General features: G+C 46.5%; 1 protein-coding gene across 1 annotated transcript in view; it reads right to left on the bottom strand.

Annotated features, from left to right (window-relative positions):
- The window catches only part of rab25b (RAB25, member RAS oncogene family b), a 48,963-nt gene extending 24,472 nt beyond the window's left edge, over nucleotides 1-24,491 (bottom strand). Inside the window, exon 1 of the mRNA XM_041045183.1 lies at nucleotides 24,184-24,491. Within this exon, the coding sequence (XP_040901117.1) occupies nucleotides 24,184-24,220 (37 nt within the window). The 5' untranslated portion in view covers nucleotides 24,221-24,491. The remainder of the gene's footprint in view (nucleotides 1-24,183) is intronic.
- Nucleotides 24,492-24,561: the final 70 nt, after the last annotated feature.

Here is a 24,561-nt window from a genome sequence, read left to right as displayed (position 1 = left end):
ACCAAATATGAAGTGGATCAGGTGAAATCCCTAGCACGAGTTCGTCCGCATACCAATGGTGTAATTCGCCAAAATCGCCAACTTCCGACCACAATGGCGGACTTCCTGTTGGGTTGAGGTCATGGTGTCAAGAGACTTTTTGGTGTGTCTCGGTATGATCAACATGTGTACCAATTTTCATGCACCTATGACAAACTAAGCCCAATGGGAGGGGGGTTTTGAAAATTTCAAGGGGGCGCTGCGGAGCCATTTGGCCCCCCCCATTTACAACGACCACAAAATATCAAATTTTTCACCAGACCTGATGAGTGTGCAAAATTTCAGGCGTTTTAGAGCATGGGAAGGGGTTGAAAAATGCAGTTGTTTGGGAGGACAAATAATAATAATAATAAACATTAGAATTACAATAGGGCCTTCGCACCACTCGGTGCTCGGGCCCTAATAATAATTAAAGCTGCAAGCAGCGATGACGGGCCCTCGCACCCCTTGCGACCCGCCGGAGTCGCAGCCGGCGCAGCCAAGTACAAGAATCCCCCTATGTCCTCTCCTCTTCTCCCCAGTACACGTCATAGTACAAACAGGTTATTTCCTGTTACCAGCAGGGGGCGCCACGAGTAAGGCGGGAGTTTGACATATGGAGCCGTTCAGGGCAGAGCCCTCATCATGCTCATGAAGTTTGACGATGTTTGGATAAAGTATGTGGATGTGAGAGCCATTCAAAATGTCATGGCAAATTCACCAAACGCCATCGAACTTTGGCGAGCCACAGAGGCCACGCCCTTTAACTTAGAGAAAAGCCTTTAATAACTTTTGATCATCATGGTCCTGAGGTGAGGCCCACCAGATATGAAATTGATCGGGTGAAATCCCTAGCACGAGTTCATCCGCATACCAATGGTGGAAAGCAGTGAAATTTGGCCGCCAAAAACAAAATGGCCGACTTCCTGCTAGGTTGAAGTCATGGTGTCAAGAGACTTTTTTGTGCGTCTGGAAGTGGTCTTTATGTGTACCGATTTTCATCTTCGTACTCCAAAAAAACCCATATGGAGAGGGGTATTTTAAATTTTCAAGGGGGCGCCGTTGAGCCATTTTGCCCCGCCCAATTATAAAAGCTCCATCAGAGTCTAGGACCAGCCCCCAAGAACGTGTGTATGAATTTTTATGATCATAGGAGGTGGTTAAGGTCATTACAAATCCAAACGTAATTTCACGGCGAGGGATCGTCAGTTGCCGCGCCGCCACACAGATGCCATTGCACCCAGCTTCACGGCCGTTATAATGTAGCTTCACCAAGTAGTTGGGAAGGTTGTAGAGCAGAAACCAAGCCGATGGTGTCAACTATTAAGGAGCAGTATACTTCAGAGTAAAAATAGGTCATTTCCTGTTACCAGCAGGGGACGCCACGAGTAAGGCGGGAGTTTGACATATGGAGGCGTTCAGGGCAGAGCCCTCATGACGCTCATAAAGTTTGAAGATGTTTGGATAAAGTATGTGGACGTGAGAGCCATTCAAAATGTCATGGAAAATTCACCAAACGCCATCAAACTTTGGCGGGCCACAGAGGCCACGCCCTTTAACTTAGAGAAAAGCCTTGAATAACTTTTGATCATCATGGTCTTGAGGTGAGGTCCACCAAATATGAAGTGGATCAGGTGAAATCCCTAGCACGAGTTCGTCCGCATACCAATGGTGTAATTCGCCAAAATCGCCAACTTCCGACCACAATGGCGGACTTCCTGTTGGGTTGAGGTCATGGTGTCAAGAGACTTTTTGGTGTGTCTCGGTATGATCAACATGTGTACCAATTTTCATGCACCTATGACAAACTAAGCCCAATGGGAGGGGGGTTTTGAAAATTTCAAGGGGGCGCTGCGGAGCCATTTGGCCCCCCCCATTTACAACGACCACAAAATATCAAATTTTTCACCAGACCTGATGACTGTGCAAAATTTCAGGCGTTTTAGAGCATGGGAAGGGGTTGAAAAATGCAGTTGTTTGGGAGGAATAATAATAATAATAATAATTAAAGCTGCAAGCAGCGATGACGGGCCCTCGCACCCCTTGCGACCCGCGGGAGTCGCAGCCGGCGCAGCCAAGAGTACCAGAGTCCTCCTATGTCCTCTCCTCTTCTCCCCAGTACACGTCATAGTACAAACAGGTTATTTCCTGTTACCAGCAGGGGGCGCCACGAGTAAGGCGGGAGTTTGACATATGGAGCCGTTCAGGGCAGAGCCCTCATCATGCTCATGAAGTTTGAAGATGTTTGGATAAAGTATGTGGACGTGAGAGCCATTCAAAATGTCATGGCAAATTCACCAAACGCCACCGAACTTTGGCGAGCCACAGAGGCCACGCCCTTTAACTTAGAGAAAAGCCTTTGATAACTTTTGATCATCATGGTCTTGAGGTGAGGTCCACCAGATATGAAGTTGATCGGGTGAAATCCCTAGCACGAGTTCGTCCGCATACCAATGGTGGAAAGCACTGAAATTTGGCCGCCAAAAACAAAATGGCCGACTTCCTGCTAGGTTGAGGTCATGGTGTCAAGAGACTTTTTTGTGCGTCAGGAAGTGTTCTTTATGTGTACCGATTTTCATCTTCGTACTCCAAAAAAACCCATATGGAGAGGGGTATTTTAAATCTTCAAGGGGGCGCCGTTGAGCCATTTTGCCCCGCCCAATTACAAAAACCCCATCAGAGTCTAGGACCAGCCCCCAAGAACGTGTGTATGAATTTTTAGGATCATAGGAGGTGGTTAAGGTCATTACAAATCCAAACGTAATTTCACGGCGAGGGATCGTCAGTTGCCGCGCCGCCACACAGATGCCATTGCACCCAGCTTCACGGCCTTTATAATGTAGCTTCACCACGTAGTTGGGAAGGTTGTAGAGCAGAAACCAAGCCGATGGTGTCAACTATTAAGGAGCAGTACACTTCAGAGTAAAAATAGGTCATTTCCTGTTACCAGCAGGGGACGCCACGAGTAAGGCGGGAGTTTGACATATGGAGGCGTTCAGGGCAGAGCCCTGATCAAGCTCATGAAGTTTGAAGATGTTTGGATAAAGTATGTGGACGTGAGAGCCATTCAAAATGTCATGGCAAATTCACCAAACGCCACCAAACTTTGGCGGGCCACAGAGGCCACGCCCTTTAACTTAGAGAAAAGCCTTTTATAACTTTTGATCATCATGGTCTTGAGGTGAGGTCCACCAAATATGAAGTGGATCAGGTGAAATCCCTAGCACGAGTTCGTCCGCATACCAATGGTGTATTTCGCCAAAATCGCCAACTTCCGACCACAATGGCGGACTTCCTGTTGGGTTGAGGTCATGGTGTCAAGAGACTTTTTGGTGTGTCTCGGTATGATCAACATGTGTACCAATTTTCATGCACCTATGACAAACTAAGCCCAATGGGAGGGGGGTTTTGAAAATTTCAAGGGGGCGCTGCGGAGCCATTTGGCCCCCCCCATTTACAACGACCACAAAATATCAAATTTTTCACCAGACCTGATGAGTGTGCAAAATTTCAGGCGTTTTAGAGCATGGGAAGGGGTTGAAAAATGCAGTTGTTTGGGAGGAATAATAATAATAATAATAATAATAATAAACATTAGAAAAACAATAGGGCCTTCGCACCACTCGGTGCTCGGGCCCTAATTAAAGCTGCAAGCAGCGATGACGGGCCCTCGCACCCCTTGCGACCCGCGGGAGTCGCAGCCGGCACAGCCATGAGTACCAGAGTCCTCCTATGTCCTCTCCTCTTCTCCCCAGTACACTTCATAGTACAAACAGGTTATTTCCTGTTACCAGCAGGGGGCGCCACGAGTAAGGCGGGAGTTTGACATATGGAGGCGTTCAGGGCAGAGCCCTCATCATGCTCATGAAGTTTGACGATGTTTGGATAAAGTATGTGGATGTGAGAGCCATTCAAAATGTCATGGCAAATTCACCAAACGCCATCGAACTTTGGCGAGCCACAGAGGCCACGCCCTTTAACTTAGAGAAAAGTCTCTTATAACTTTTGATCATCATGGTCTTGAGGTGAGGTCCACCAGATATGAAGTTGATCGGGTGAAATCCCTAGCACGAGTTCATCCGCATACCAGTGGTGGAAAGCAGTGAAATTTGGCCGCCAAAAACAAAATGGTCGACTTCCTGCTGGGTTGAGGTCATGGTGTCAAGAGACTTTTTTTTGCGTCTGGAAGTGTTCTTTATGTGTACCGATTTTCATCTTCATACTCCAAAAAAACCCATATGGAGAGGGGTATTTTAAATGTTCAAGGGGGCGCCGTTGAGCCATTTTGCCCCGCCCAATTACAAAAACCCCATCAGAGTCTAGGACCAGCCCCCAAGAACGTGTGTATGAATTTTTAGGATCATAGGAGGTGGTTAAGGTCATTACAAATCCAAACGTAATTTCACGGCGAGGGATCGTCAGTTGCCGCGCCGCCACACAGATGCCATTGCACCCAGCTTCACGGCCTTTATAATGTAGCTTCACCAAGTAGTTGGGAAGGTTGTAGAGCAGAAACCCAGCCGATGGTGTCAACTATTAAGGAGCAGTACACTTCAGAGTAAGAATAGGTCATTTCCTGTTACCAGCAGGGGACGCCACGAGTAAGGCGGGAGTTTGACATATGGAGGCGTTCAGGGCAGAGCCCTGATCAAGCTCATGAAGTTTGAAGATGTTTGGATAAAGTATGTGGACGTGAGAGCCATTCAAAATGTCATGGAAAATTCACCAAACGCCATCAAACTTTGGCGGGCCACAGAGGCCACGCCCTTTAACTTAGAGAAAAGCCTTGAATAACTTTTGATCATCATGGTCTTGAGGTGAGGTCCACCAAATATGAAGTGGATCAGGTGAAATCCCTAGCACGAGTTCGTCCGCATACCAATGGTGTAATTCGCCAAAATCGCCAAATTCCGACCACAATGGCGGACTTCCTGTTGGGTTGAGGTCATGGTGTCAAGAGACTTTTTGGTGTGTCTCGGTATGATCAACATGTGTACCAATTTTCATGCACCTATGACAAACTAAGCCCAATGGGAGGGGGGTTTTGAAAATTTCAAGGGGGCGCTGCGGAGCCATTTGGCCCCCCCCATTTACAACGACCACAAAATATCAAATTTTTCACCAGACCTGATGAGTGTGCAAAATTTCAGGCGTTTTAGAGCATGGGAAGGGGTTGAAAAATGCAGTTGTTTGGGAGGAATAATAATAATAATAATAATAATAATAATAAACATTAGAAAAACAATAGGGCCTTCGCACCACTCGGTGCTCGGGCCCTAATTAAAGCTGCAAGCAGCGATGACGGGCCCTCGCACCCCTTGCGACCCACCGGAGTCGCAGCCGGCGCAGCCAAGAGTACCAGAGTCCCCCTATGTCCTCTCCTCTTCTACCCAGTACACGTCATAGTACAAACAGGTTATTTCCTGTTACCAGCAGGGGGCGCCACGAGTAAGGCGGGGGTTTGACATATGGAGCCGTTCAGGGCAGAGCCCTCATCATGCTCATAAAGTTTGAAGATGTTTGGATAAAGTATGTGGACGTGAGAGCCATTCAAAATGTCATGGCAAATTCACCAAACGCCACCGAACTTTGGCGAGCCACAGAGGCCACACCCTTTAACTTAGAGAAAAGTCTGTTATAACTTTTGATCATCATGGTCTTGAGGTGAGGTCCACCAGATATGAAGTTGATCGGGTGAAATCCCTAGCACGAGTTCATCCGCATACCAATGGTGGAAAGCACTCAAATTTGGCCGCCAAAAACAAAATGGCTAACTTCCTGCTGGGTAGAGGTCATGGTGTCAATAGACTTTTTTGTGCGTCCCGAAGTGTTCTTTATGTGTACCGATTTTCATCTTCGTACTCCAAAAAAACCCATATGGAGAGGGGTATTTTAAATTTTCAAGGGGGCGCCGTTGAGCCATTTTGCCCCGCCCAATTATAAAAACTCCATCAGAGTCTAGGACCAGCCCCCAAGAACGTGTGTATGAATTTTTATGATCATAGGAGGTGGTTAAGGTCATTACAAATCCAAACGTAATTTCACGGCGAGGGATCGTCAGTTGCCACGCCGCCACACAGATGCCATTGCACCCAGCTTCACGGCCTTTATAATGTAGCTTCACCAAGTAGTTGGGAAGGTTGTAGAGCAGAAACCAAGCCGATGGTGTCAACTATTAAGGAGCAGTATACTTCAGAATAAAAATAGGTCATTTCCTGTTACCAGCAGGGGACGCCACGAGTAAGGCGGGAGTTTGACATATGGAGGCGTTCAGGGCAGAGCCCTCATCACGCTCATAAAGTTTGAAGATGTTTGGATAAAGTATGTGGACGTGAGAGCCAGTCAAAATGTCATGGCAAATTCACCAAACGCCACCAAACTTTGGCGGGCCACAGAGGCCACACCCTTTAACTTAGAGAAAACTCTGTGATAACTTTTGATCATCATGGTCTTGAGGTGAGGTCCACCAAATATGAAGTGGATCGGGTGAAATCCCTAGCACGAGTTCGTCCGCATACCAATGGTGTAATTCGCCAAAATCGCCAACTTCCGACCACAATGGCGGACTTCCTGTTGGGTTGAGGTCATGGTGTCAAGAGACTTTTTGGTGTGTCTCGGTATGATCAACATGTGTACCAATTTTCATGCACCTATGACAAACTAAGCCCAATGGGAGGGGGGTTTTGAAAATTTCAAGGGGGCGCTGCAGAGCCATTTTGCCCCCCCCATTTACAACGACCACAAAATATCAAATTTTTCACCAGACCTGATGAGTGTGCAAAATTTCAGGCGTTTTAGAGCATGGGAAGGGGTTGAAAAATGCAGTTGTTTGGGAGGAATAATAATAATAATAATAATAATAATAATAATTAAAGCTGCAAGCAGCGATGACGGGCCCTCGCACCCCTTGCGACCCGCGGGAGTCGCAGCCGGCGCAGCCAAGAGTACCAGAGTCCTCCTATGTCCTCTCCTCTTCTCCCCAGTACACGTCATAGTACAAACAGGTTATTTCCTGTTACCAGCAGGGGGCGCCACGAGTAAGGCGGGAGTTTGACATATGGAGGCGTTCAGGGCAGAGCCCTCATCATGCTCATGAAGTTTGACGATGTTTGGATAAAGTATGTGGATGTGAGAGCCATTCAAAATGTCATGGCAAATTCACCAAACGCCATCGAACTTTGGCGAGCCACAAAGGCCACGCCCTTTAACTTAGAGAAAAGTCTTTTATAACTTTTGATCATCATGGTCTTGAGGTGAGGTCCACCAGATATGAAGTTGATCGGGTGAAATCCCTAGCACGAGTTCATCCGCATACCAGTGGTGGAAAGCAGTGAAATTTGGCCGCCAAAAACAAAATGGTCGACTTCCTGCTGGGTTGAGGTCATGGTGTCAAGAGACTTTTTTGTGCGTCTGGAAGTGTTCTTTATGTGTACCGATTTTCATCTTCATACTCCAAAAAAACCCATATGGAGAGGGGTATTTTAAATTTTCAAGGGGGCGCAGTTGAGCCACTTTGCCCCGCCCAATTACAAAAACCCCATCAGAGTCTAGGACCAGCCCCCAAGAACGTGTGTATGAATTTTTATGATCATAGGAGGTGGTTAAGGTCATTAAAAATCCAAACGTAATTTCACGGCGAGTGATCGTCAGTTGCCGCGCCGCCACACAGATGCCATTGCACCCAGCTTCACGGCCTTTATAATGTAGCTTCACCAAGTAGTTGGGAAGGTTGTAGAGCAGAAACCAAGCCGATGGTGTCAACTATTAAGGAGCAGTATACTTCAGAGTAAAAATAGGTCATTTCCTGTTACCAGCAGGGGACGCCACGAGTAAGGTGGGAGTTTGACATATGGAGGCGTTCAGGGCAGAGCCCTCATCACGCTCATAAAGTTTGAAGATGTTTGGATAAAGTATGTGGACGTGAGAGCCATTCAAAATGTCATGGCAAATTCACCAAACGCCACCAAACTTTGGCGGGCCACAGAGGCCACGCCCTTTAACTTAGAGAAAAACCTTTAATAACTTTTGATCATCATGGTCTTGAGGTGAGGTCCACCAAATATGAAGTGGATCAGGTGAAATCCCTAGCACGAGTTCGTCCGCATACCAATGGTGTAATTCGCCAAAATCGCCAACTTCCGACCACAATGGCGGACTTCCTGTTGGGTTAAGGTCATGGTGTCAAGAGACTTTTTGGTGTGTCTCGGTATGATCAACATGTGTACCAAATTTCATGCACCTATGACAAACTAAGCCCAATGGGAGGGGGGTTTTGAAAATTTCAAGGGGGCGCTGCGGAGCCATTTGGCCCCCCCCATTTACAACGACCACAAAATATCAAATTTTTCACCAGACCTGATGAGTGTGCAAAATTTCAGGCATTTTAGAGCATGGGAAGGGGTTGAAAAATGCAGTTGTTTGGGAGGACAAATAATAATAATAATAATAAACATTAGAATTACAATAGGGCCTTCGCACCACTCGGTGCTCGGGCCCTAATAATAATAATAATAATAAACATTACAAAAACAATAGGGCCTTCGCACCACTCGGTGCTCGGGCCCTAATAATTAAAGCTGCAAGCAGCGATGACGGGCCCTCGCACCCCTTGCGACCCGCGGGAGTCACAGCCGGTGCAGCCAAGAGTACCAGAGTCCTCCTATGTCCTCTCCTCTTCTCCCCAGTACACGTCATAGTACAAACAGGTTATTTCCTGTTACCAGCAGGGGGCGCCACGAGTAAGGCGGGAGTTTGACATATGGAGGCGTTCAGGGCAGAGCCCTCATCATGCTCATGAAGTTTGACGATGTTTGGATAAAGTATGTGGATGTGAGAGCCATTCAAAATGTCATGGCAAATTCACCAAACGCCATCGAACTTTGGCGAGCCACAGAGGCCACGCCCTTTAACTTAGAGAAAAGTCTCTTATAACTTTTGATCATCATGGTCTTGAGGTGAGGTCCACCAGATATGAAGTTGATCGGGTGAAATCCCTAGCACGAGTTCATCCGCATACCAGTGGTGGAAAGCAGTGAAATTTGGCCGCCAAAAACAAAATGGTCGACTTCCTGCTGGGTTGAGGTCATGGTGTCAAGAGACTTTTTTGTGCGTCCTGAAGTGTTCTTTATGTGTACTGATTTTCATCTTCGTATTCCAAAAAAACCCATATGGAGAGGGGTATTTTAAATCTTCAAGGGGGCGCCGTTGAGCCATTTTGCCCCGCCCAATTACAAAAACCCCACCAGAGTCTAGGACCAGCCCCCAAGAACGTGTGTATGAATTTTTATGATCATAGGAGGTGGTTAAGGTCATTACAAATCCAAACGTAATTTCACGGCGAGGGATCGTCAGTTGCCGCACCGCCACACAGATGCCATTGCACCCAGCTTCACGGCCTTTATAATGTAGCTTCACCAAGTAGTTGGGAAGGTTGTAGAGCAGAAACCAAGCCGATGGTGTCAACTATTAAGGAGCAGTACACTTCAGAGTAAAAATAGGTCATTTCCTGTTACCAGCAGGGGACGCCACGAGTAAGGCGGGAGTTTGACATACGGAGGCGTTCAGGGCAGAGCCCTGATCATGCTCATAAAGTTTGAAGATGTTTGGATAAAGTATGTGGACGTGAGAGCCATTCAAAATGTCATGGCAAATTCACCAAACGCCACCAAACTTTGGCGAGCCACAGAGGCCACGCCCTTTAACTTAGAGAAAAGTCTCTTATAACTTTTGATCATCATGGTCTTGAGGTGAGGTCCACCAGATATGAAATCGATCGGGTGAAATCCCTAGCACGAGTTCATCCGCATACCAATGGTGGAAAGCACTCAAATTTGGCCGCCAAAAACAAAATGGCTGACTTCCTGCTGGGTTGAGGTCATGGTGTCAAGAGACTTTTTTGTGCGTCCCGAAGTGTTCTTTATGTGTACTGATTTTCATCTTTGTATTCCAAAAAAACCCATATGGAGAGGGGTATTTTAAATCTTCAAGGGGGCGCCGTTGAGCCATTTTGCCCCGCCCAATTACAAAAACCCCATCAGAGTCTAGGACCAGCCCCCAAGAACGTGTGTATGAATTTTTAGGATCATAGGAGGTGGTTAAGGTCATTACAAATCCAAACGTAATTTCACGGCGAGGGATCGTCAGTTGCCGCGCCGCCACACAGATGCCATTGCACCCAGCTTCACGGCCTTTATAATGTAGCTTCACCAAGTAGTTGGGAAGGTTGTAGAGCAGAAACCAAGCCGATGGTGTCAACTATTAAGGAGCAGTACACTTCAGAGTAAAAATAGGTCATTTCCTGTTACCAGCAGGGGACGCCACGAGCAAGGCGGGAGTTTGACATATGGAGGCGTTCAGGGCAGAGCCCTGATCATGCTCATAAAGTTTGAAGATGTTTGGATAAAGTATGTGGACGTGAGAGCCATTCAAAATGTCATGGCAAATTCACCAAACGCCACCAAACTTTGGCGGGCCACAGAGGCCACGCCCTTTAACTTAGAGAAAACTCTGTGATAACTTTTGATCATCATGGTCTTGAGGTGAGGTCCACCAAATATGAAGTGGATCGGGTGAAATCCCTAGCACGAGTTCGTCCGCATACCAATGGTGTAATTCGCCAAAATCGCCAACTTCCGACCACAATGGCGGACTTCCTGTTGGGTTGAGGTCATGGTGTCAAGAGACTTTTTGGTGTGTCTCGGTATGATCAACATGTGTACCAATTTTCATGCACCTATGACAAACTAAGCCCAATGGGAGGGGGGTTTTGAAAATTTCAAGGGGGCGCTGCGGAGCCATTTTGCCCCCCCCATTTACAACGACCACAAAATATCAAATTTTTCACCAGACCTGATGAGTGTGCAAAATTTCAGGCGTTTTAGAGCATGGGAAGGGGTTGAAAAATGCAGTTGTTTGGGAGGACAAATAATAATAATAATAATAATTAAAGCTGCAAGCAGCGATGACGGGCCCTCGCACCCCTTGCGACCCGCGGGAGTCGCAGCCAGCGCAGCCAAGTACCAGAGTCATCCTATGTCCTCTCCTCTTCTCCCCAGTACACGTCATAGTACAAAGAGGTTATTTCCTGTTACCAGCAGGGGGCGCCACGAGTAAGGCGGGAGTTTGACATATGGAGCCGTTCAGGGCAGAGCCCTCATCATGCTCATGAAGTTTGAAGATGTTTGGATAAAGTATGTGGATGTGAGAGCCATTCAAAATGTCATGGCAAATTCACCAAACGCCATCGAACTTTGGCGAGCCACAGAGGCCACGCCCTTTAACTTAGAGAAAAGTCTGTTATAACTTTTGATCATCATGGTCTTGAGGTGAGGTCCACCAGATATGAAGTTGATCGGGTGAAATCCCTAGCACGAGTTCATCCGCATACCAATGGTGGAAAGCACTGAAATTTGGCCGCCAAAAACAAAATGGCCGACTTCCCGCTGAGTTGAGGTCATGGTGTCAAGAGACTTTTTTATGCGTCTGGAAGTGTTCTTTATGTGTACTGATTTTCATCTTCGTACTCCAAAAAAACCCATATGGAGAGGGGTATTTTAAATTTTCAAGGGGGCGCAGTTGAGCCACTTTGCCCCACCCAATTACAAAAACCCCATCAGAGTCTAGGACCAGCCCCCAAGAATGTGTGTATGAATTTTTAGGATCATAGGAGGTGGTTAAGGTCATTACAAATCCAAACGTAATTTCACGGCGAGGGATCGTCAGTTGCCGCGCCGCCACACAGATGCCATTGCACCCAGCTTCACGGCCTTTATAATGTAGCTTCACCAAGTAGTTGGGAAGGTTGTAGAGCAGAAACGAAGCCGGTGGTGTCAACTATTAAGGAGCAGTACACTTCAGAGTAAAAATAGGTCATTTCCTGTTACCAGCAGGGGACGCCACGAGTAAGGCGGGAGTTTGATATATGGAGGCGTTCAGGGCAGAGCCCTGATCATGCTCATAAAGTTTGAAGATGTTTGGATAAAGTATGTGGACGTGAGAGCCATTCAAAATGTCATGGCAAATTCACCAAACGCCACCAAACTTTGGCGGGCCACAGAGGCCACGCCCTTTAACTTAGAGAAAACTCTGTTATAACTTTTGATCATCATGGTCTTGAGGTGAGGTCCACCAAATATGAAGTGGATCAGGTGAAATCTCTAGCACGAGTTCGTCCGCATACCAATGGTGTAATTCGCCAAAATCGCCAACTTCCGACCACAATGGCGGACTTCCTGTTGGGTTGAGGTCATGGTGTCAAGAGACTTTTTGGTGTGTCTCGGTATGATCAACATGTGTACCAATTTTCATGTACCTATGACAAACTAAGCCCAATGGGAGGGGGGTTTTGAAAATTTCAAGGGGGCGCTGCGGAGCCATTTTGCCCCCCCCAGTTACAACGACCACAAAATATCAAATTTTTCACCAGACCTGATGAATGTGCAAAATTTCAGGCGTTTTAGAGCATGGGAAGGGGTCAAAAAATGCAGTTGTTTAGGAGGACAAATAATAATAATAATAATAATAATAATAATAATAATAATAATAAACATTAGAATTACAATAGGGCCTTCGCACCACTCGGTGCTCGGGCCCTAATAATAATAATAATAAACATTAGAAAAACAATAGGGCCTTCGCACCACTCGGTGCTCGGGCCCTAATAATAATTAAAGCTGCAAGCAGCGATGACGGGCCCTCGCACCCCTTGCGACCCGCGGGAGTCGCAGCCGGCGCAGCCAAGAGTACCAGAGTCCTCCTATGTCCTCTCCTCTTCTCCCCAGTACACGTCATAGTACAAACAGGTTATTTCCTGTTACCAGCAGGGGGCGCCACGAGTAAGGCGGGAGTTTGACATATGGAGGCGTTCAGGGCAGAGCCCTCATCATGCTCATGAAGTTTGACGATGTTTGGATAAAGTATGTGGATGTGAGAGCCATTCAAAATGTCATGGCAAATTCACCAAACGCCATCGAACTTTGGCGAGCCACAGAGGCCACGCCCTTTAACTTAGAGAAAAGTCTCTTATAACTTTTGATCATCATGGTCTTGAGGTGAGGTCCACCAGATATGAAGTTGATCGGGTGAAATCCCTAGCACGAGTTCATCCGCATACCAATGGTGGAAAGCACTCAAATTTGGCCGCCAAAAACAAAATGGCTGACTTCCTGCTGGGTTGAGGTCATGGTGTCAAGAGACTTTTTTGTGCGTTCCGAAGTGTTCTTTATGTGTACCGATTTTCATCTTTGTATTCCAAAAAAACCCATATGGAGAGGGGTATTTTAAATCTTCAAGGGGGCGCCGTTGAGCCATTTTGCCCCGCCCAATTACAAAAACCCCATCAGAGTCTAGGACCAGCCCCCAAGAACGTGTGTATGAATTTTTAGGATCATAGGAGGTGGTTAAGGACATTACAAATCCAAACGTAATTTCACGGCGAGGGATCGTCAGTTGCCGCGCCGCCATACAGATGCCATTGCACCCAGCTTCACGGCCTTTATAATGTAGCTTCACCAAGTAGTTGGGAAGGTTGTAGAGCAGAAACCAAGCCGATGGTGTCAACTATTAAGGAGCAGTACACTTCAGAGTAAAAATAGGTCATTTCCTGTTACCAGCAGGGGACGCCACGAGTAAGGCGGGAGTTTGACATATGGAGGCGTTCAGGGCAGAGCCCTGATCATGCTCATAAAGTTTGAAGATGTTTGGATAAAGTATGTGGACGTGAGAGCCAGTCAAAATGTCATGGCAAATTCACCAAACGCCACCAAACTTTGGCGGGCCACAGAGGCCACGCCCTTTAACTTAGAGAAAACTCTGTGATAACTTTTGATCATCATGGTCTTGAGGTGAGGTCCACCAAATATGAAGTGGATCGGGTGAAATCCCTAGCACGAGTTCGTCCGCATACCAATGGTGTAATTCGCCAAAATCGCCAACTTCCGACCACAATGGCGGACTTCCTGTTGGGTTGAGGTCATGGTGTCAAGAGACTTTTTGGTGTGTCTCGGTATGATCAACATGTGTACCAATTTTCATGCACCTATGACAAACTAAGCCCAATGGGAGGGGGGTTTTGAAAATTTCAAGGGGGCGCTGCAGAGCCATTTTGCCCCCCCCATTTACAACGACCACAAAATATCAAATTTTTCACCAGACCTGATGAGTGTGCAAAATTTCAGGAGTTTTAGAGCATGGGAAGGGGTTGAAAAATGCAGTTGTTTGGGAGGAATAATAATAATAATAATAATAATAATAAACATTACAAAAACAATAGGGCCTTCGCACCACTCGGTGCTCGGGCCCTAATTAAAGCTGCAAGCAGCGATGACGGGCCCTCGCACCCCTTGCGACCCGCGGGAGTCGCAGCCGGTGCAGCCAAGAGTACCAGAGTCCTCCTATGTCCTCTCCTCTTCTCCCCAGTACACGTCATAGTACAAACAGGTTATTTCCTGTTACCAGCAGGGGGCGCCACGAGTAAGGCGGGAGTTTGACATATGGAGGCGTTCAGGGCAGAGCCCTCATCATGCTCATGAAGTTTGACGATGTTTGGATAAAGTATGTGGATGTGAGAGCCATTCAAAATGTCATGGCAAATTCACCAAACGCCATCGAACTTTGGCGAGCCACAGAGGCCACGCCCTTTAACTTAGAGAAAAGTCTCTTATAACTTTTGATCATCATGGTCTTGAGGTGAGGTCCACCAGATATGAAATCGATCGGGTGAAATCCCTAGCACGAGTTCATCCGCATACCAATGGTGGAAAGCACTCAAATTTGGCCGCCAAAAACAAAATGGCTGACTTCCTGCTGGGTTGAGGTCATGGTGTCAAGAGACTTTTTTGTGCGTCCCGACGTGTTCTTTATGTGTACGGATTTTCATCTTTGTATTCCAAAAAAACCCATATGGAGAGGGGTATTTTAAATGTTCAAGGGGGCGCCGTTGAGCCATTTTGCCCCGCCCAATTACAAAAACCCCATCAGAGTCTAGGACCAGCCCCCAAGAACGTGTGTATGAATTTTTAGGATCATAGGAGGTGGTTAAGGTCATTACAAATCCAAACGTAATTTCACGGCGAGGGATCGTCAGTTGCCGCGCCGCCACACAGATGCCATTGCACCCAGCTTCACGGCCTTTATAATGTAGCTTCACCAAGTAGTTGGGAAGGTTGTAGAGCAGAAACCAAGCCGATGGTGTCAACTATTAAGGAGCAGTACACTTCAGAGTAAAAATAGGTCATTTCCTGTTACCAGCAGGGGACGCCACGAGCAAGGCGGGAGTTTGACATATGGAGGCGTTCAGGGCAGAGCCCTGATCATGCTCATAAAGTTTGAAGATGTTTGGATAAAGTATGTGGACGTGAGAGCCATTCAAAATGTCATGGCAAATTCACCAAACGCCAGCAAACTTTGGCGGGCCACAGAGGCCACGCCCTTTAACTTAGAGAAAACTCTGTGATAACTTTTGATCATCATGGTCTTGAGGTGAGGTCCACCAAATATGAAGTGGATCGGGTGAAATCCCTAGCACGAGTTCGTCCGCATACCAATGGTGTAATTCGCCAAAATCGCCAACTTCCGACCACAATGGCGGTCTTCCTGTTGGGTTGAGGTCATGGTGTCAAGAGACTTTTTGGTGTGTCTCGGTATGATCAACATGTGTACCAATTTTCATGCACCTATGACAAACTAAGCCCAATGGGAGGGGGGTTTTGAAAATTTCAAGGGGGCGCTGCGGAGCCATTTTGCCCCCCCCATTTACAACGACCACAAAATATCAAATTTTTCACCAGACCTGATGAGTGTGCAAAATTTCAGGCGTTTTAGAGCATGGGAAGGGGTTGAAAAATGCAGTTGTTTGGGAGGACAAATAATAATAATAATAATAATAATAATAATAATAATAATTAAAGCTGCAAGCAGCGATGACGGGCCCTCGCACCCCTTGCGACCCGCGGGAGTCGCAGCCGGTGCAGCCAAGAGTACCAGAGTCCTCCTATGTCCTCTCCTCTTCTCCCCAGTACACGTCATAGTACAAACAGGTTATTTCCTGTTACCAGCAGGGGGCGCCACGAGTAAGGCGGGAGTTTGACATATGGAGGCGTTCAGGGCAGAGCCCTCATCATGCTCATGAAGTTTGACGATGTTTGGATAAAGTATGTGGATGTGAGAGCCATTCAAAATGTCATGGCAAATTCACCAAACGCCATCGAACTTTGGCGAGCCACAGAGGCCACGCCCTTTAACTTAGAGAAAAGTCTCTTATAACTTTTGATCATCATGGTCTTGAGGTGAGGTCCACCAGATATGAAATCGATCGGGTGAAATCCCTAGCACGAGTTCATCCGCATACCAATGGTGGAAAGCACTCAAATTTGGCCGCCAAAAACAAAATGGCTGACTTCCTGCTGGGTTGAGGTCATGGTGTCAAGAGACTTTTTTGTGCGTCCCGACGTGTTCTTTATGTGTACGGATTTTCATCTTTGTATTCCAAAAAAACCCATATGGAGAGGGGTATTTTAAATGTTCAAGGGGGCGCCGTTGAGCCATTTTGCCCCGCCCAATTACAAAAACCCCATCAGAGTCTAGGACCAGCCCCCAAGAACGTGTGTATGAATTTTTAGGATCATAGGAGGTGGTTAAGGTCATTACAAATCCAAACGTAATTTCACGGCGAGGGATCGTCAGTTGCCGCGCCGCCACACAGATGCCATTGCACCCAGCTTCACGGCCTTTATAATGTAGCTTCACCAAGTAGTTGGGAAGGTTGTAGAGCAGAAACCAAGCCGATGGTGTCAACTATTAAGGAGCAGTACACTTCAGAGTAAAAATAGGTCATTTCCTGTTACCAGCAGGGGACGCCACGAGCAAGGCGGGAGTTTGACATATGGAGGCGTTCAGGGCAGAGCCCTGATCATGCTCATAAAGTTTGAAGATGTTTGGATAAAGTATGTGGACGTGAGAGCCATTCAAAATGTCATGGCAAATTCACCAAACGCCAGCAAACTTTGGCGGGCCACAGAGGCCACGCCCTTTAACTTAGAGAAAACTCTGTGATAACTTTTGATCATCATGGTCTTGAGGTGAGGTCCACCAAATATGAAGTGGATCGGGTGAAATCCCTAGCACGAGTTCGTCCGCATACCAATGGTGTAATTCGCCAAAATCGCCAACTTCCGACCACAATGGCGGTCTTCCTGTTGGGTTGAGGTCATGGTGTCAAGAGACTTTTTGGTGTGTCTCGGTATGATCAACATGTGTACCAATTTTCATGCACCTATGACAAACTAAGCCCAATGGGAGGGGGGTTTTGAAAATTTCAAGGGGGCGCTGCGGAGCCATTTTGCCCCCCCCATTTACAACGACCACAAAATATCAAATTTTTCACCAGACCTGATGAGTGTGCAAAATTTCAGGCGTTTTAGAGCATGGGAAGGGGTTGAAAAATGCAGTTGTTTGGGAGGACAAATAATAATAATAATAATAATAATAATAATAATAATAATAATAAACATTAGAATTACAATAGGGCCTTCGCACCACTCGGTGCTCGGGCCCTAATAATAAACATTAGAATTACAATAGGGCCTTCGCACCACTCGGTGCTCGGGCCCTAATAATAAACATTAGAATTACAATAGGGCCTTCGCACCACTCGGTGCTCGGGCCCTAATTAAAGCTGCAAGCAGCGATGACGGGCCCTTGCACCCCTTGCGACCCGCCGGAGTCACAGCCGGCGCAGCCAAGTACCAGAGTCCCCCTATGTCCTCTCCTCTTCTCCCCAGTACACGTCATAGTACAAACAGGTTATTTCCTGTTACCAGCAGGGGGCGCCACGAGTAAGGCGGGAGTTTGACATATGGAGCCGTTCAGGGCAGAGCCCTCATCATGCTCATAAAGTTTGAAGATGTTTGGATAAAGTATGCGGACGTGAGAGCCATTCAAAATGTCATGGCAAATTCACCAAACGCCACCGAACTTTGGCGAGCCACAGAGGCCACGCCCTTTAACTTAGAGAAAAGTCTGTTATAACTTTTGATCATCATGGTCTTGAGGTGAGGTCCACCAGATATGAAGTTGATCGGGTGAAATCCCTAGCACGAGTTCATCCGCATACCAATGGTGGAAAGCACTCAAATTTGGCCACCAAAAACAAAATGGCATACTTCCTGCTGGGTTAAGGTCATGGTGTCAAGAGACTTTTTGGTGCGTCCCAAAGTGTTCTTTATGTGTACCGATTTTAATCTTCGTACTCCAAAAAAACCCATATGGAGAGGGGTATTTTAAATCTTCAAGAGGGCGCCGTTGAGCCATTTTGCCCCGCCCAATTACAAAAACCCCATCAGAGTCTAGGACCAGCCCCCAAGAACGTGTGTATGAATTTTTAGGATCATAGGAGGTGGTTAAGGTCATTACAAATCCAAACGTAATTTCACGGCGAGGGATCGTCAGTTGCCGCGCCGCCACACAGATGCCATTGCACCCAGCTTCACGGCCTTTATAATGTAGCTTCACCAAGTAGTTGGGAAGGTTGTAGAGCAGAAACGAAGCTGATGGTGTCAACTATTAAGGAGCAGTACACTTCAGAGTAAAAATAGGTCATTTCCTGTTACCAGCAGGGGACGCCACGAGTAAGGCGGGAGTTTGACATATGGAGGCGTTCAGGGCAGAGCCCTGATCATGCTCATAAAGTTTGAAGATGTTTGGATAAAGTATGTGGACGTGAGAGCCAGTCAAAATGTCATGGCAAATTCACCAAACGCCACCAAACTTTGGCGGGCCACAGAGGCCACACCCTTTAACTTAGAGAAAACTCTGTTATAACTTTTGATCATCATGGTCTTGAGGTGAGGTCCACCAAATATGAAGTGGATCAGATGAAATCCCTAGCACGAGTTCGTCCGCATACCAATGGTGTAATTCGCCAAAATCGCCAACTTCCGACCACAATGGCGGACTTCCTGTTGGGTTGAGGTCATGGTGTCAAGAGACTTTTTGGTGTGTCTCGGTATGATCAACATGTGTACCAATTTTCATGCACCTATGACAAACTAAGCCCAATGGGAGGGGGGTTTTGAAAATTTCAAGGGGGCGCTGCAGAGCCATTTTGCCCCCCCCATTTACAACGACCACAAAATATCAAATTTTTCACCAGACCTGATGAGTGTGCAAAATTTCAGGCGTTTTAGAGCATGGGAAGGGGTTGAAAAATGCAGTTGTTTGGGAGGACAAATAATAATAATAATTAAAGCTGCAAGCAGCGATGACGGGCCCTCGCACCCCTTGCGACCCGCGGGAGTCGCAGCCGGCGCAGCCAAGAGTACCAGAGTCCCCCTATGTCCTCTCCTCTTCTCCCCAGTACACGTCATAGTACAAACACGTTATTTCCTGTTACCAGCAGGGGGCGCCACGAGTAAGGCGGGAGTTTGACATATGGAGCCGTTCAGGGCAGAGCCCTCATCATGCTCATGAAGTTTGAAGATGTTTGGATAAAGTATGTGGACGTGAGAGCCATTCAAAATGTCATGGCAAATTCACCAAACGCCACCGAACTTTGGCGAGCCACAGAGGCCACGCCCTTTAACTTAGAGAAAAGCCTTTGATAACTTTTGATCATCATGGTCTTGAGGTGAGGTCCACCAGATATGAAGTTGATCGGGTGAAATCCCTAGCACGAGTTCGTCCGCATACCAATGGTGGAAAGCACTGAAATTTTGCCGCCAAAAACAAAATGGCCGACTTCCTGCTAGGTTGAGGTCATGGTGTCAAGAGACTTTTTTGTGCGTCAGGAAGTGTTCTTTATGTGTACCGATTTTCATCTTCGTACTCCAAAAAAACCCATATGGAGAGGGGTATTTTAAATCTTCAAGGGGGCGCCGTTGAGCCATTTTGCCCCGCCCAATTACAAAAACCCCATCAGAGTCTAGGACCAGCCCCCAAGAACGTGTGTATGAATTTTTAGGATCATAGGAGGTGGTTAAGGTCATTACAAATCCAAACGTAATTTCACGGCGAGGGATCGTCAGTTGCCGCGCCGCCACACAGATGCCATTGCACCCAGCTTCACGGCCTTTATAATGTAGCTTCACCAAGTAGTTGGGAAGGTTGTAGAGCAGAAAACAAGCCGATGGTGTCAACTATTAAGGAGCAGTACACTTCAGAGTAAAAATAGGTCATTTCCTGTTACCAGCAGGGGACGCCACGAGTAAGGCGGGAGTTTGACATATGGAGGCGTTCAGGGCAGAGCCCTGATCAAGCTCATGAAGTTTGAAGATGTTTGGATAAAGTATGTGGACGTGAGAGCCATTCAAAATGTCATGGCAAATTCACCAAACGCCACCAAACTTTGGCGGGCCACAGAGGCCACGCCCTTTAACTTAGAGAAAAGCCTTTGATAACTTTTGATCATCATGGTCTTGAGATGAGGTCCACCAAGTATGAAGTGGATCAGGTGAAATCCCTAGCACGAGTTCGTCCGCATACCAATGGTGTATTTCGCCAAAATCGCCAACTTCCGACCACAATGGCGGACTTCCTGTTGGGTTGAGGTCATGGTGTCAAGAGACTTTTTGGTGTGTCTCGGTATGATCAACATGTGTACCAATTTTCATGCACCTATGACAAACTAAGCCCAATGGGAGGGGGGTTTTGAAAATTTCAAGGGGGCGCTGCGGAGCCATTTGGCCCCCCCCATTTACAACGACCACAAAATATCAAATTTTTCACCAGACCTGATGAGTGTGCAAAATTTCAGGCGTTTTAGAGCATGGGAAGGGGTTGAAAAATGCAGTTGTTTGGGAGGAATAATAATAATAATAATAATAATAATAAACATTAGAAAAACAATAGGGCCTTCGCACCACTCGGTGCTCGGGCCCTAATTAAAGCTGCAAGCAGCGATGACGGGCCCTCGCACCCCTTGCGACCCGCGGGAGTCGCAGCCGGCACAGCCATGAGTACCAGAGTCCTCCTATGTCCTCTCCTCTTCTCCCCAGTACACTTCATAGTACAAACAGGTTATTTCCTGTTACCAGCAGGGGGCGCCACGAGTAAGGCGGGAGTTTGACATATGGAGGCGTTCAGGGCAGAGCCCTCATCATGCTCATGAAGTTTGAAGATGTTTGGATAAAGTATGTGGATGTGAGAGCCATTCAAAATGTCATGGCAAATTCACCAAACGCCACCAAACTTTGGCGGGCCACAGAGGCCACACCCTGTAACTTAGAGAAAACTCTGTGATAACTTTTGATCATCATGGTCTTGAGGTGAGGTCCACCAGATATGAAGCTGATCGGGTGAAATCCCTAGCACGAGTTCATCCGCATACCAATGGTGGAAAGCACTCAAATTTGGCCGCCAAAAACAAAATGGCTGACTTCCTGCTGGGTTGAGGTCATGGTGTCAAGAGACTTTTTTGTGCGTCCCGAAGTGTTCTTTATGTGTACTGATTTTCATCTTCGTATTCCAAAAAAACCCATATGGAGAGGGGTATTTTAAATCTTCAAGGGGGCGCCGTTGAGCCATTTTGCCCCGCCCAATTACAAAAACCCCATCAGAGTCTAGGGCCAGCCCCCAAGAACGTGTGTATGAATTTTTAGGATCATAGGAGGTGGTTAAGGTCATTACAAATCCAAACGTAATTTCACGGCGAGGGATCGTCAGTTGCCGCGCCGCCACACAGATGCCATTGCACCCAGCTTCACGGCCTTTATAATGTAGCTTCACCAAGTAGTTGGGAAGGTTGTAGAGCAGAAACCAAGCCGATGGTGTCAACTATTAAGGAGCAGTACACTTCAGAGTAAAAATAGGTCATTTCCTGTTACCAGCAGGGGACGCCACGAGCAAGGCGGGAGTTTGACATATGGAGGCGTTCAGGGCAGAGCCCTGATCATGCTCATAAAGTTTGAAGATGTTTGGATAAAGTATGTGGACGTGAGAGCCATTCAAAATGTCATGGCAAATTCACCAAACGCCACCAAACTTTGGCGGGCCACAGAGGCCACGCCCTTTAACTTAGAGAAAACTCTGTGATAACTTTTGATCATCATGGTCTTGAGGTGAGGTCCACCAAATATGAAGTGGATCGGGTGAAATCCCTAGCACGAGTTCGTCCGCATACCAATGGTGTAATTCGCCAAAATCGCCAACTTCCGACCACAATGGCGGACTTCCTGTTGGGTTGAGGTCATGGTGTCAAGAGACTTTTTGGTGTGTCTCGGTATGATCAACATGTGTACCAATTTTCATGCACCTATGACAAACTAAGACCAATGGGAGGGGGGTTTTGAAAATTTCAAGGGGGCGCTGCGGAGCCATTTTGCCCCTCCCATTTACAACGACCACAAAATATCAAATTTTTCACCAGACCTGATGAGTGTGCAAAATTTCAGGCGTTTTAGAGCATGGGAAGGGGTTGAAAAATGCAGTTGTTTGGGAGGACAAATAATAATAATAATAATAATAATAATAATAATAATAATAATAAACATTAGAATTACAATAGGGCCTTCGCACCACTCGGTGCTCGGGCCCTAATAATAAACATTAGAATTACAATAGGGCCTTCGCACCACTCGGTGCTCGGGCCCTAATAAACATTAGAAAAACAATAGGGCCTTCGCACCACTCGGTGCTCGGGCCCTAATAATAATAATAATAATAATAATAATAATAATAATAAACATTACAAAAACAATAGGGCCTTCGCACCACTCGGTGCTCGGGCCCTAATAATAATAATAATAATAATAATAATAATAATAATAAACATTACAAAAACAATAGGGCCTTCGCACCACTCGGTGCTCGGGCCCTAATTAGCGAGTGTTAGAGGTGCTGGTATGCAGAGACAACAAACAGATTAATCTTCTCATCTAACTCTTGGCATGAAAGCAAAGCGTATTTTACAAAGTGTTTAAAGATTATTTCAAGAGGATTTTGAGTTGAGGGTAAAGGGTGTTAAATGCTGTATAGACTGTGCATTTGCCCTCCTTTTTAACCAAGATTACTATTTGGAATTACTGCCTTTATTTGATACTTGACAGTATAGAGATATACAGGAAATGTGGGGAGGGAGGGAGGGAGGAAGGGAGGGAGAGAGAGAGAGAGAGAGAGAGAGAGAGAGAGAGAGAGAGAGAGAGAGAGAGAGAGAGAGAGAGAGAGAGAGAGGTGTGACATGCAACAAAGGGTCCCAGCTGGAACTGAATCAGGGATGCTATCAATATGCGGTATGTGCGTTAACCATTAGGCTACCTGGGAGCCCCCAAAGCCCTACATTTTTTACATTTCAGTGAAACTCCATAATAAAGTAAGTGATGCTGCTTGATGTTTTGGACACAGTTGTTTTGACTTCTCCATCCACCTACCCTTCCATCCATCGCAGCAGTGCCTTTTATCAAAATGGCATTTTTCTACCAAAATGTCAAATCACTGTACCTGAACCAAATCACCTTTCTGAATGACTTTTATTTCTCTCTTACATCTGCTAAGAGCCATCTGGTACCTTAAGCAGCTGCGTATAAAAACTGATTACTATTCTGTGTAGGCTGAGTGCAGAATTTATTGAGTTAGTAGCACAAGATGCTACCTTTCACTAGAAGGAAGGAAGCGTTTTTCCAGTCCAGTGGTGATGCAGTACCAACAAGTTCACAGATGTGCTACACTGGGGAAAAATGACTGACGTACTTTGTCTTTTGGCACTGATGCAGTGTTTTACACCCAGTAGCCTATGTGACAATGTTGTTCTGCAAGGAATGCAACAGATCAACAGGAATTAGAGTACACATCCTGGTTTCAACAATAACCTCTATTATGCATGTGCTTTCCCAGAGACAACGTGCTGAAGTGGTAATGCGATGGCAGTATCACTCAGATTTGTAGAAATGCAACTCTTTGACCTGAACCAAAAGTTTGCCTAAACAATCAGGTAATTAATTGTCTCTGTTATGTATTATTAATTATTAATTACTGTGTATTACACTCTGCTTTTTATTAGTGATATTCTGTTGCACTCTATTGGCACGCAGCATAAATTACTGGTCCTGGAAATTACCAAGTTGCTAATAAACAAGGACGTACAATTTCAAGGACAGGGCAACATTAGAATGAAAGACTTAAAACCCAATAGGAATTTATCTGGAGATCAAATCAAGTAAGCAGAACACATGTACTCACCCTTAAAGACAAAGTTGTAGGCCTCATCTGACCCCATGTTCTGTCCATTCAGTGTTGCCGCCCCACAGTTTACTGCCGTGTCGCCAGCACTCACAGACCGATCGCAGGATGTAAGATGACACTGACTCACACCAAAACCAACCTCCCTGTCAGATCCTCGGGCTTCAGGAAAGAAAACGGCTGCAGAAATGCTTTCACAAATGAACGCCAGTCACCAGCTTTCTGCCCTTCACTACCCTTCCCTATCTGAGTTAATAGAAAGCTGTCTTGTTTGCACAAGACATGTGGAGGATATCTCGGTTGTTCGGCTGCAGCAGGCGGGGTTTGTGTCAGGGAGTGGTGGAGCAGTGATGGAGGTGTGTCTTAGTAATGGAGCCA

The sequence above is a fragment of the Toxotes jaculatrix genome, chromosome 8, assembly GCF_017976425.1.
Source record: "Toxotes jaculatrix isolate fToxJac2 chromosome 8, fToxJac2.pri, whole genome shotgun sequence".
NCBI lineage: Eukaryota > Metazoa > Chordata > Actinopteri > Toxotidae > Toxotes > Toxotes jaculatrix.
This window is presented reverse-complemented; position numbering and strand designations above follow the sequence as displayed.